Source organism: Ostrinia nubilalis, chromosome 8, assembly GCF_963855985.1.
Source record: "Ostrinia nubilalis chromosome 8, ilOstNubi1.1, whole genome shotgun sequence".
Taxonomy (NCBI): domain Eukaryota; kingdom Metazoa; phylum Arthropoda; class Insecta; order Lepidoptera; family Crambidae; genus Ostrinia; species Ostrinia nubilalis.
This window is the reverse complement of record NC_087095.1, coordinates 16,121,430-16,135,209: the sequence shown is the minus strand read 5'-3', so window position 1 is coordinate 16,135,209 and position 13,780 is coordinate 16,121,430. Positions and strand designations below refer to the sequence as shown.

General features: G+C 36.1%; 1 protein-coding gene across 2 annotated transcripts in view; it reads left to right on the top strand.

Moving 5' to 3' along the window:
* The window catches only part of LOC135074043 (terminal nucleotidyltransferase 5C), a 374,311-nt gene that overhangs the window by 30,247 nt on the left and 330,284 nt on the right, over positions 1-13,780 (top strand). For both annotated transcript variants that reach the window (XM_063968350.1, XM_063968351.1), the window contains exon 2: positions 384-821. In XM_063968350.1, coding sequence (XP_063824420.1) covers positions 456-821 — 366 coding nt within the window. In that variant the 5' untranslated portion in view covers positions 384-455. The remainder of the gene's footprint in view (positions 1-383; positions 822-13,780) is intronic.

The following is a 13,780-nucleotide window of genomic DNA, read 5'->3' as shown; positions in this document are numbered from 1 at the left end:
CACCCCCATTTAAAAACTTTTCACGTTTTCTTTATCCTTTCAAATCTTGAAAAGCTTTTGTTATATTGTTGGTGAACCATCACGTTTATCATAAAAGTAGTACACGCACGTTTACTTGACAAATTTTTCCATACTCATATTTGCAATAACTATTGGAATTCTTATAAGATTGGCCACCTGTTTCTTTCTGTAAACGAATGGGGTTTCAAACATGGACATAATGAAGTGTTCTTTTAGAGAAGTGGTGTAAAATAATAATAATGGTTAATAGTATTACTTATCGACTGGAATATTTAACTTTAAGTGAAGTTTACTACTTTTCTTCTTTTGTCCCAGATTGTAGGTTCAATTCCAAAAAACTAACCGTTTATTTTTGTTCACAGGGCGCAAACATTCCAGATCGAACAGCATGTAGTGATTTGCGACTGCGAACAAGTGTGAACGCGTCCAAAAACATGGCCGACCTGTACGAGAACGACGCGACCGTCGACGACGATGTCGGCTACGAATACGACACTACAAAGATCCCGGAGATCGTCACCCCGGATGAGATGAACGAGTCTGGCTACCAGGAGGGTTCGGAGCAGAGTTACGGGGACCGCCGCGATTCTAAGGAGGGTTTCGGTGGGGAGGTCGATTCGGACAGTGGTGTGGATGGTGTGAGCAGTGGGTGTAGTACCGCTGATGACTGCCCGGTGGTGTCCATCAACGATGTGGTGGCGTACTACGATGACATACGGCCTCGGAGGCGGTATGTGCCGCAGTTGAACTTCTACAGTGTGGACATCGAGAGGATGGCGCTGGACGTCGCTATTGCTCAGGTAAGTCTTCTTTCGTTAATTAGCAAAGCAGGTGATGGAGATATTGTTTAAGTTATTTTACAATTTAACTAACATTGCTCCTTGCGAGTTTGAATTGCATCCGCTGTATTTCGAGAACACTTAGGTCCGTATTACAGAACGACGCTCAATATTCGACTCAATCTCGTCATTGAGGCTTCTGATTGGTTGAATTTCAATGTTTAGATTTCAAACCGATCAGTTATGATATTGAGTTGAGTTTTAGAGTTGTTTTGGATACGGGCTTTAGTCCACAAATAAGACACTATAGTAATACGATATAGCGTGTGATAAAGGGACTGTTAAACCGCTATAAGGTTTAAGACTTGTAAGAGATCTTTATTAAGATGTGGTGCTAATAAAAATTAAAACGAACACTTAACTCAAGTAAACACTATGTCATAATAACGCAGAGCTGTGGAAGTTGTTATTTTTGTTTACTCGGAGTGTTAAAGTGTAATGGTAATGGTTTTTAATAAATCCCCCGGCAATAGTCGAGGAATGTAGAATTATTTCGTAGCGTCATTGTATAATAAGCTTAGGGCTGTCAACTCCATCATGACTCAAGTTACCTGGAGGTACTTATCTTGTTTTACCAGTAAATTAAAAAAAGATCTCACATTTTTTGTGGCAATCATTTGAAGCAAATATATATATATGTATACTCGTATGTTTTTTTATAAAAACAGTGCGTCAGCAAATGAGGTGTAGTTTGAAGTTGTCAAGACTATACTTACATCAAATTAAACGTTTTTATGAGAGTATTGAAGTAGACATACCTACAGTCAAAAAGACTATCTAAGGGTGGCTCAGACTGGCTTCTAAAGAATTTGGGACTTCATTGAATAGTGAAAAGCAAATGACAAGAATAATCTTTTCGGTTTTGAAAATTCAAAAATAGTTGAAGATATTCCTTAGAATAGTTACTTATAACTGGGTACTTTAACAAATTAAAAATTTGATTTTCTATTCGTAGAAGTAAGATGTATCAACGTTTCTGTGAAGGATAAAATTTAACATTTCTATAAAATTGTTTAATAGCGTCAACGACCCAAACAAATATTTGGAGATCTTAGTAACTATCAGGGTTCTTACAAAAAATAAAAACTTATTTTCGTATAAGTAAGATACTCGTATTTCGGCGTCTCTTTGAAATGGTATAGATCGTTTCATCCACGAAGACGCGCCCCACCACTTTTTGGTCGAGGGAAGCGTGAGGTGCGGGCAGTTTGATCCAAGCAATCCAAGCGTCATTATTGTAGTGTGCATGTAATGACCAAAAAGTGGTGGGGCGCGTCTTCGTGGATGAAACGATCTATCCTACCAACCTAACCTGCATGAAAATGAAAGGATAATTTCTTCATATTCTATTAAACTGGCAACCCTGAGTGAGCTTTAAGCGGCAGAGTGGCGCTAGATTCCTTTCACTGTTAATTTTACAGATAATTTTACGTAATTATTGGGTTAATGTTGCACCCAGCCGGTAGCGGCTTGGGCAAATTTGATTAGGAACCGGTACGGATCTGAGGGTTTCGTAAAGTGCCTAGGTTGTACTTAGGAAAAAACTACAGCTTGATTAATGAAGGTAGTTAATAATCTTATGTTGTTTAAAGCCTATACCATATTTTTGCGTCTTTTAAGAGTGTATTTTTTACGCTTCATGACATAACTATCAATCGATTAATACTTATGGTTCACAGTTTGATATTATCTTGATGATAAAGTGCATACAATCTTCATAATCTCATGTTGCTTATAGCCTTACTATACATATTTTTCGAGTTTCACACATAGAGATATCAAGAGAGATGTCAACTAATGCGCTGAGTTCGAAACTCAGTGTCGCATTAGAAATTCACACACAAAGAAATCAAAATAGGTCCTCATTATTTACTGCGGTTTCAGTACTCAATGTTCCAATAATCTTTAGTACTACGCAAGCAATGTAAACTGTTTACATTATGACGTCGCTGCTGTCATCATTGCTTTCACGAGCAATGTGTTCTGTTTTTGGGCATATTGCTGCGACACTGGCCCCGCCCCCTTGTCACATCTCCCTTTAGTTTCTGTGATCTGTGGGTTCACAGTTAGACATGTTTTTTACTAAATATTCTTGTAATATAACAGCACTATTTACTAGAAAATAATGTCCTGCTCTGCAAAAGAATGCCAATATAATCCTTCTTTATTTAGTCCTCACAAAGACAAAAGCCAGAGGGAAACGTCACGAGGAAAGGTTCGTTTGTTGACAAGCAAGCACGGGGAATGGAAAAGGCCTTCATTTATATTGTTTTCGACGGTATTCATTTGTTTCAGTCGATGTTCATTTGTTATTTACCAAACAATAACGACTACTTACTTTAGATAATAATGCCTGCTTTAAATTTTGAGGAAGTGTAAATTTTTATGTGTGTTTTATGTCCGATATAATAATACTTTATAGTGTTTAATCAAGACAAAGACCTTATAGTAAAAGTGAGAACTACTATCTATTTAAAGAGATGAAATGCTGCCAGCTGAATCACTCGTTTAATAAACTTAAGTAATGAAATTTCGCAATCATTCTAAAAGTAGGTACTTGAGTTTGAATAACGGAGCGAGAGAAACTATGATCCACTCCTCGCAACAGCTTAAAGTACAAGAAGTTTTAACAACCAGATTTATTGTTATAAGGATAAGTTTCGCTTTTGATACAAGATACCTTCATTGGGTACAAACGAATAGCTAAAATTGACTTGAACAGGAAAATGCGGAGCGAAGGGCCAGGGGCGTATGAAGGGCGGGGCAAAAGTATCAGGTTACATATCGATAAAGTTGATATCGATATGACCGGAGCTTTAGAAGACTTTCAAGAAAGTATTTTTATTCGGAAGTATTTGGTTGGATTCTCGGAAAGGCATGCTAAGTGTAAATGTAGGTATTTGTTCCCAGTTTGATCAAAATAATTGGAAGGGTGAAGTTGTTACCTTCTGTAATCAATGTGATAAGGCCAAAGAGATAATGACTTTAATCGACTGACTGAAGTGTTAACTTTGACCTTCGAAAAGTATAGATTGGGTTAGCCAAAGTAAAAATAGTTGAATTAACAATTTTGAGATCCTCGTAACTCCATTATTATTACTTAAGTTTTGTATTAGAAAACCACTCCAAATTCGATTCGATTAGTTTCAAATTCAATACCTAGACTAATCATAGAGTTGGAACAAATATTTGAGGTTCGTTGCAAAATATTGGCCTTAAACTCTAAAAAAAAAGGTGACGAAGATGTTATGCAAGTAGGTAGTATGTTCTCGGCATGTAATTTGCTTTTGCCTAATAACACTGCGTTACAAATGGAAAAGAAAATTAAGTACCCGCTTTGAAATGTCGCGTTTTCTTATTCATTCCTATCGTTTGGGGATATTTTCACATGGATATTTTCTTCCCATCACGTCTCATTTTTTTCCGTAAGGATGTGCCAAATTATGCTTAAAACTGAAAGAACCGAACATAATTTAAAGAAATCTAATAAAATATACCAGACTTTTATACATCAATCGAGTTAATTTTTTATCATTTAGGTATAAAAAATATAAGAAAAATAAATTCATACAATTTAAACCAAAAATACCTTTAAATTTTTACTTTGTCTTTTGTGTTTTGAAAAATCTTCTCGTTTTAGATGCCAACAGTAATCGCCTAGCATAGTTGTGTACCAACGGCCTTGAAATCGTTCTTAAAGCTTCTTTACATCTTGGTGGAACTTCTCTCACCCTGCTCATCACTGACAGCACCAAGATTAGATTGAAAGAAAGAAGTGGGAATGAAGAAAGTGAATTTTTAACCTCATTCTACAACCCAACTTTTCGTATGCTTTTAACATGTTGTTAACTAGCTGTTCAGCATTTTCGGCTCTATGGTTTCCTAAAAACCCTTTTACAACTGCTTTCAGTGATGACCAGGCATCAAGTTCCTTGTAAGTAAGCTTTTTGTCAAAATTTAGGTATTTCATTAATGTGCGTATTTGTGGTCCCATGAATGTCCCTTCTTTGAGTTTTGCGTCACTTAACTTTGAAAAAAACGTCTTCAAATATATAAATCCATCTCCCTCTTTATTCTTAGCCTTAAAATTTTCTTTCAACAGACCAAGTATTATGTGGAGTGGTGTTTACCACAAACAAAACTTATTTGGTGCATTTTTGCAGTTGCGACGGCCACTTACTTCAGTAGTCATGATGGATTTTCAAATAAATATGCTCAGAGATATCGAGGTTATCGAATGGAAACGATTTTATATGAAATAAAACAATGAAAAAGTATAATATCATCGAAAACCTCAACTGTTCTTATACGCCTAAAGTGAGGGTAGTTAAAATAATGATTGACTTGTACCTCGAGAACTAGACGTGATGGATACCACATATATTTGGAACTTTTTATCTATGACTAATTACCTATTCATTCCAGCTATCAGTTTAACGGGTACCAAAATCGTGTAACGCAGTGTAATTTGGTTAGATTTTATCTTAGTCCGAATATGGCGCGATAACTACCTTAATTGCGACTTTGATCGAATCAAATTGAGGCTAAGATGCAACCGACAAAAGAAAACAGAAAAAATAAGATATTTTATGTTAAGTAACACTTTTGGTATTAGGACGTGTAATGTACATAATTTTAGTCAATTAATGTTAATCGTTTTTACCTTTTCAATTAATTGAATAATTGCATACAGATTACCGTTTTTATTTATATTAATTACTTTTGAATTACGCATTACTGTTTATTCGTAGTCGTGATTCGTAAATTTTGTGTCAGACTTAATATGCCTATAGATACTTCAATCGTCTCAATCTATCAAATTTTAATGTTTAAATTACCTTCAAACTAACCTGAATCATCCTTGTAATATAATTCCACACTGGGTGTCCAGTCATAAATCTAACTCAGCATCCTGAGTCAGGCCAGTCAGGCGGTGTAAAAACAGTTTTAAAACCGGTTCCCAAGTCCGGCCCTGACAACGCGAGCCGGTTAAGTGCCCCTTTATCCCGGTGTCGTGGAAAAATACCTGCGATCCGCTGTACAACAGGCTAACTTACGGCTTGGAGCCTGCGCTGTCGTCTTACGTAAAGGTTAGGAATTTGCAGGGGCAACTAATCAGCTAGTTAACTGAGAATTGGACAGTAGAAACTAGAATAATTAAGTAGTTTATCTTTTTACACTTCCTGGTTGAACCACGTAAAAGAACATTTACAGTGGCCCTAACAATGTAGGTAGTTTAATACGTATTACCACAGAATAATAATAAGTACTACGTACAGAAGTTTTACTTCGCGAAGGTATTTAAAAAAATGTATGCTCAATGTCATTAACAATATGGTGTAATTTAGCCTGTCTCAAGAGTCAAGCACCGTTTTGTTGACAAACGTCAGTGATCGGCACTGCGCCGAAGCTATAGGGCTGACTTCGGTAAAATGATGTGACGTGAGGTGCCAAACTGCGGAAAATGGCGGAGGAAATACATGATTTAGCATGAATTATCATGAATAATATTAACTACTTATTTACCTCTCAGTGTCTTGAGGCAACTTAAAAAAGTAAATTCTGTGTTTTTATTATTATTTAGGCAGTTAAATACTGCACAGTATTTAGTACACCATTTTCTTTATTATCTTCCATCATACACAAGAATACGCGTGCGTGAGTCAATGTTCGCTCGTATGTGAGGGCTTGTCGAATAGTATCCTGTAGGTGGGCCATCGTGCGTGTTTTGTTTTCGATGTAAACTCGCGGAGATGAACAGGCCTGGTATTACCTTTAACGTGTCGCCTTTAATATGTCGTCAATGGTGGTTAAAAACCCGTGGAGAGTGTAGGCCAAACCCTCCCCATTTATGCCTTTGGTAAATTGGAGATGGTCATGTGCCTGCAGTGGAGACCAGAATGATATTTTAATGATGACGCGTACGTAATATTAAGGTATTTTCATAATATAGTACGATTGTTGTAGTTTGACATAAGATAACTTTGTGGTATAGTTTCAAACAATGATTTTAACGATCTATAAGCAGTCACGTGTCTCACTGTTTCTCCTAACAATACAATAAAACAAAATCAGTTCATATTATACTGACGGTATTGAGCCGTTCGAAAGTTAATATTAAGACAAACAGTTGTGCAACGGATAACTTTGTTACAAAACTTAGCAACCACTGGATGGTGCACCTTTCTCTTGCGTATTTATAAATAGGATCTCGGTTTAGAATACTTATTAATGGAAACGGATTCAAGATATTGTAAAAGTTCTAAAACTATATTTCAAAATCTATTTTATTTATTTACAAGTTTTCTAGTTCGCTTAAAGTTTAATGTCAGTTTTTTTGTTAGCTTAGACTATTTAAGTTCTGTTATGCTTAGAAAATAAAAATGTAAAGAAAATGTTACCCTTAAAAAGTCTTTTTGTCCTGTTAAAGTTTATATTTGGCAAGTGTTGAGACTGGGAGGGAAAAGCTAGCATGTCGGGACAGCCTCCGTCTTTGTGTGTAAAAGCACTTTTTAAAAGTAAAAAAATAATAATGAGTTGTCAAAATAGGGCTAGTTTTTTAATATGGAGCAAAAGAGGTAAAATTTTGCAAATAAAATACTCTTAAGTGTCGACTACATCGAAATGGGGACATTTAAAAGAGCTTAGGCATCCAGAAACCCTGTTCTGGCGCAAAGAGAATGCATTGTGCAGTGAGCACACATTCAGTTCCTAGTCTATGGTTCGTTATTTACCTTGTTTAAATACGTTAGAGTTTCTTACGTTAGATAATCTTTAAGTTTATTTTTCTTTATTTAAATACTGACCTGATTGGATGTGAAGAAAAAGTCCGCTAGTTGAATGAACTATAGTAGAAGTTTGGAGCTAAGGAATTAGGGTAATAGTCGGAACTATTAATTACAATTACTTTGCAATGAAACAATACTGCAATATCATTCTGCTGTCATCAATAGAGTGTAATAAAGATTTCGTCTCTATGTCATACGAAACTTAATTAAGATAATGCTAATGTAACCTATACTTATTGTGTTTTATTTTGTTAAAAACAGAACGTGGGCCATAAAATGTATACTAGAGATCTAAACTGGATAATTAATTAAATAGATGACAATTGATAAACACAATCGAAATATTAAAATAATATTTAAAAAATATTCACTCTTATAAATCGTTGTACTCTCACAAAGTTAAAAAGATAATGTTCCATAAAGTGCATTAAAAGTGCACAACAGATTTGATCCGAGCTCGTGGTAAGAAAGCCAAGTCAAATGCAATTATTCAGATTTACTTCGCTAACAAGAAAGCAGTGGAAAAAGAACGGTCATTGCAAAGAATCTAACGCCCGTATTAAAACAGCATTACTATGAGGCATAAACATTACTATGAGGTCTCACAGTGCGCGTGGATGTACAGGGTGATATACGAACCAATCACAGAGCTCTATTCAACGCTGTGCGTTCGATATGCTGCTTCACTTAAGCAAGCATCGTTTGTGAATACGGGCGTAAGCTCGTTAGGTATTTACTTTAATTGTGCGTAAATTATCGATAATTTTATCAAAATCTTAATACCTTTTTTATGAAACCTGTTTTGAGACAAATAAATGCTATCTATCTATCTATTAATAACATTTTCTGTTGCCCGAAAAAGGGTCTGTTTACTATCTGGTAAGATAGCGACAACTTTGTGCTGGCGATTCTTCTTGCGCTTCTCAGATCCGACGGACAATTCACTTTGGTCTTGAGTAATGCATTCGCCGATCGCTCGCTTGCGCAACTCCTGCGCATCATTACTATTACTTTTGCGTTCTTTTATGGTTCTTTGACGACTTATTATGTTGCTCATAGAAAAATATTTGCGGCGATGACTCTGGCCGTATTGTTTTGTTCTTTGAAATAGGTTTATGGTGTCTGTGTGAGTGGTTATTACAAAATAGGTTTAAAGATGGGTTTAATTGCTTTCAAGACACTTCAATTAATAGAATAAAACAGAAATTGTTGAATTACAACTCGTAATTAACTGTATCCTTTCTAGTATTAGCCGTAAACTTTTCGTGCAATTAAGTAATTCAAATCCTACTTTGTTTTGTAACTGAAAGAAAGCTCTGAATCATCTGAAAGTTAAATTCTAGGATTGGCTCACTTTTCCAACTCAGAAATAATTGACAATGGCTACAGATTACAGTTTAGGTTTCAAATTCAAGCTTTTTTTATGTACCTACCTATTTGTAATAGGTTTTCACTACATAGGCAGTTTAATCAAAAGTGTTGTTAACTCTATATGTACATATAAGTATGTGAATTTTTTATAGATAAAGGAACTCGGAAGTCGTGAACAACTCTCAATCTCAACATTGACACTCTAATATCACTATTATTGTAATAGTGACGTAATCTTGTTATCTCAATCAAGCACCTCTCGTTTTTGGATCTCAGCAAACAGACGTTGAGCTCTCAGTTGTAAGAGCCAAAGCACACGATGCGTTGCGAAGCGGTGTCGCTGCGTCGTCTTAGGCTGATTTTCGTGTCACGCGGACCGTCCGGTGCGGACCCGCTCCGCACGGCCAATCTGTATGAACTTCTAGGGAGGGTTTTAGAGTAATGCGGTCCGAAGGAACCGCTCCGCTCCCTAGCAGTTCATACAGATCGGCTGTGCGGAGCGGGTCCGCAACGGACGGTCCGCGTGACACTAAAACCAGCCTTACATAGAAATAACTGTGGCGGGTACATGAGCAATAGGGCGAAATACACAGCGAAATACGCAGTGCGGCGCCGCAATACATCGTGTGCTTTGGCTTTAACCTAATATTGCTTGCTGTAACATACCTTGCTGTTACATTCACGTCAATGTGCCAATCACCTGATAAGGTGGTCGTTGCGATATTCAGAAGTTCAAATGTCAAGATACAGTTTGGTGTTAGGGCGTTTGCACACTCAAAAAAATCAAGGCTGAGTAAACATTAAATTAACTCGTTGTCGTTGTACGATATTCAATTTTAACAACATCCTTTTTTTAGTCTTTAAAATTTTGTATGCAACTTGTCCACTATTTATACAAGTCGCTAAAGTAGCACCTATTACATACAACGATATTTGATGCCTGTACATTCGAATTCAGAGTGCTTTTTTATGTTTTTATCAATCAATTCACTATACTTTAGTTAGAACATAAACTATGCACGGCTCTATTAGAGTTAAAAGTATTAAAGCGTCTCAACAGATTATCTCTTTCTTTCTGTTCAACTAACCTCCACAAAATTATAGCCAGCCAGCTACCACAGATCAGAAAATCAATAAAGAGTATCCCAAGCCCCAATTCATATGCTAAGGAGTTTGCCAAAGTAAAAACTTCGGCTTCTTTTTGAAGTGGGCTAAGTTGTACACACACCCTAAGTGTAGGCGCAAATCACCGACTTTTAGTTGGCCGACAGTTGGGTCGGGCTGCTAAACAGTATGGACATGTATGGAAGTGCGCACATTACACCGATTTAGTATCGGCCGATTTTTCATACAAATTAGAATCGGGCCCAACTATCGGTCGACTAAAAGTTGGTGGTCTGCTTAGTCTCGGCTGAGGCAACTAAACGCCTATTCTTGACAATTTCCTAAATTAGCCCATCGTCACAACTCCGCGGCTCTGACGCCAAATGTGCGAAGCTTTGAACAAATAATATGAAATTGTCGATCGCAGCATGTCGTCGCGTCTAAGTCGCGTCGCTGTCGCTGTCGCGTGTCGCTTAGTGTGCGCCTACGCTAATGTCATTACTTTCTGGCCTAAAGTTGTGGCATTTCAGCCGATTGTTTGCGTCTGAAATGTAAAAGTAACCGCAAGTTACACAACGCAGCGTTAATGCTTGAGCCTTAGACCCTGCAATGTTAGCTTAAAGTTTAGCACTAAGAACAGTTAAGTGAGTAATGCGTGTACATAAATTAACGATTTATCTTTATAAAGCACATTGAAGATTGTTTTGGATTGACTCTATTTCATATTAGATTTCTTTGACAAATAGTAATTTGTTTCTTTACGAAATAAGCCGTTCTTCGACTACCTAAATCCATATTCCAAAGTTATCCTCCTCATATGTTCTTCTGATTAATTTCGTTGCGGGTCCAATGACAATTCAACTTTCCCCTGGTTGGGTTTCTATTGGCGGTCAAGCTTTAGATCCTGGCTACACAGGAGTTGCAGTGGTGGGAACGAGATAAGGAATTCCTAAGTTATGAAATTTAAAAATTATATTTAAGGCATTTCAGGTATTTCATATTCGATGTTATTTATTCTTTACGGTGCAGAGATATGTAATATTATCCAAGAATCCGTTTATGAACCTGATTTTGAAGTGTCATATTGCACAGAAAGGAATTTTTAATAGGAATTTCATATTCACACGTTACACGCACATTATGGGAGTGATAAAATAGTGCCACATCTTCAATGTAGCACGGTGCACGAATACCTTCTTATTTACCTGACTACGCCAGAAGGAGGGTTAGGTTTTTAAATCCCTCGAACTAATGTTCTAATCCTTGCTTATTGTTTTTAAAAGGTAGAAGCTACTTGCGAAATATGTTGAGACTAATCTAGCAATTTGCTAATTTACTTTACATTTTTGAAATTGTACCAGAAACATAGTGTTCAGAACATAGTTTCGTTTTCTTTATGCAACAGCAGGTGAATCATATCATATTCGTTTTACACCAGTCAGTTTAACCTACATAAGACTTGTACGTATTAATACTTTGCTCCCACTTAACTATATTGTTATTTACGCGTTTATAATCTGTTCTATTGTCAACAAAAGCTTAACGGATCTAAAACATTGTTGGTAATCCTCACAGGGCACGGATTTGCTTAAGCCAGCGATTCTCAAATTTGTTTCATAGTATCGTGGATATTCAGATTCTAACAGTTGGTTCACTTGGGCGATCTCAATATAGTTCAGTCGATATTAGCACATCACTATGCTTACAGTTTTGTTGCAAAGCAACAGCTATAAGATGAGATGAAACTGTTAACCTTGATTTATCGTTTGTGATTATTAGGGCAATCGATTTATATTAACCGGCAGACAGTGGTGACTGAGTTTGTTGCGGCGCTCCTTCTCAGCACTTGCCAAATGTTGGTCTTGCAGCGCTGGTAGGGTAAAAAGATTATGAGACATGTCGAGGCTCCTTAAGAGCAAAATATTTGATTATTTGTAAGTACTATTTATTAGACTATACAAATAAAGAAATTTTGACTTTTACTTTGACACCTTTTAAAGTGCTTACTTTTACACGTGCTTAAATATAAATTCTAAACATGAACTTCTGCCCAGAGACTGTAAATGGTGTAAAAGAGCATTTAGATCTATGCGATTTTATCGACTCTATCGAACTAGCGATTTCACCTCAACTTCATTTGGAATCGATTGTTCACTCTTCGATTCGCCATTCCTAGTCCTATTTTGCTAACGATATCACGTTATTGTTGTTTAGAAAGGATCCGCCATTTAAAATGATTACAGAGCAGATAACCAGGATTAGGTACAAACTCCAAAACTACTTCAATTTTAATCACAACTCGCTATTTGCTATCATTAACCCTGTTATAACAGTTTGAGCTGACCCTTGCTTTCATGAAAACTAAGAGTCAGTAGTTTTGTTTTATTGAACACAAATTCAAATAAACCAACGGAAGACCGCGATTTTGGGTACATAAAGTAAACTGACATCAAAATCTGTTCCTCTTTATAAATTACAGCCTCAGAATACAGAACAAACCAGAAGGAGTGTTCGATAACATTTCTACGCGGCAACTTGTGTCCAAAATACTTCCCCTCCCGCGCCCCTCTACCCCCTTTAGTGTTACTAGCGCCGTGTGACACCCCCATTTTTGGGGTAAAATTATGTAATTTTTTAAAGAGATGTTAAACAAGTAAAAAATAAGTAAGTGAAATAAGTACACACGGCCAGTGTTAACTATCCATTTCCGTTTTTGCTCTCGCTCTTATCAAATGGTGATTCTTTGCGATAGAACGAGACGACATGACTGGCCATAGGCATAGATAGTATAGTAGTAGTAAGCAATAATTAATTACTTAAAATTATTATTAAATATACAAATATTGCTGCTGCTGATCTGTTGATACCAATGCCTTACTTTTGAATAAATTCACGATAGTAATTTATTATCTCCTCATTATTAGGGAGTAATATTATAAATTAATTCAATATATTGAAATCAAATCAAAATCAAAAATATTTATTCAGTTTAGACCACAAGTGGCACTTATAATTTAATTAATCAGGTTGTCATGTCATGGATGAAATTACACTAAAAACTAATTAAAACAAAAAGGATGGGGAAAATATTCCATTATTCTGTGGTAACGCTAACAAAATTAACGCGTGAATTTTTTATAAGTAGACAAATGTAATTCAATATAAAAAAGTAGGGTAAAATATTCCGTTGACCTGTGGCAACACTTACAAAATACAACCGTGATTTTTTTTGAAAATTATTATTTAATTAAAATGAATTGGAAATGTGCTACTTACGGATAAAACATGATCCCATGCACTTTCTTCGTAATTCCAGTAGCATTCTTACATGTTGGAACGGCACAAGACGGCATAATTTAATTATAAAGTGTCAATCTGACGGATATGTAAACAATGCGCGCGCCGGCCATTGACTGATTGCTCTAAAGTCAAAGTAGTGCGATTTGGAGTACTTTATATGAATACACATTTACGCCCGTTGACGGTTTCTGGTTTGTTCCGTATTCTGAGATTACAGCTTGTCTTTCTGTTGTAAAAGTGTGTTTCTGTAAAGTTTCGTCAACGTTTTTGTGATAAATGTAAGTTGTAAACATCAAGATAATAAATAATTATACAATGTGGCTTCTTATGTAAGATAATAACAGCCATATTACAACA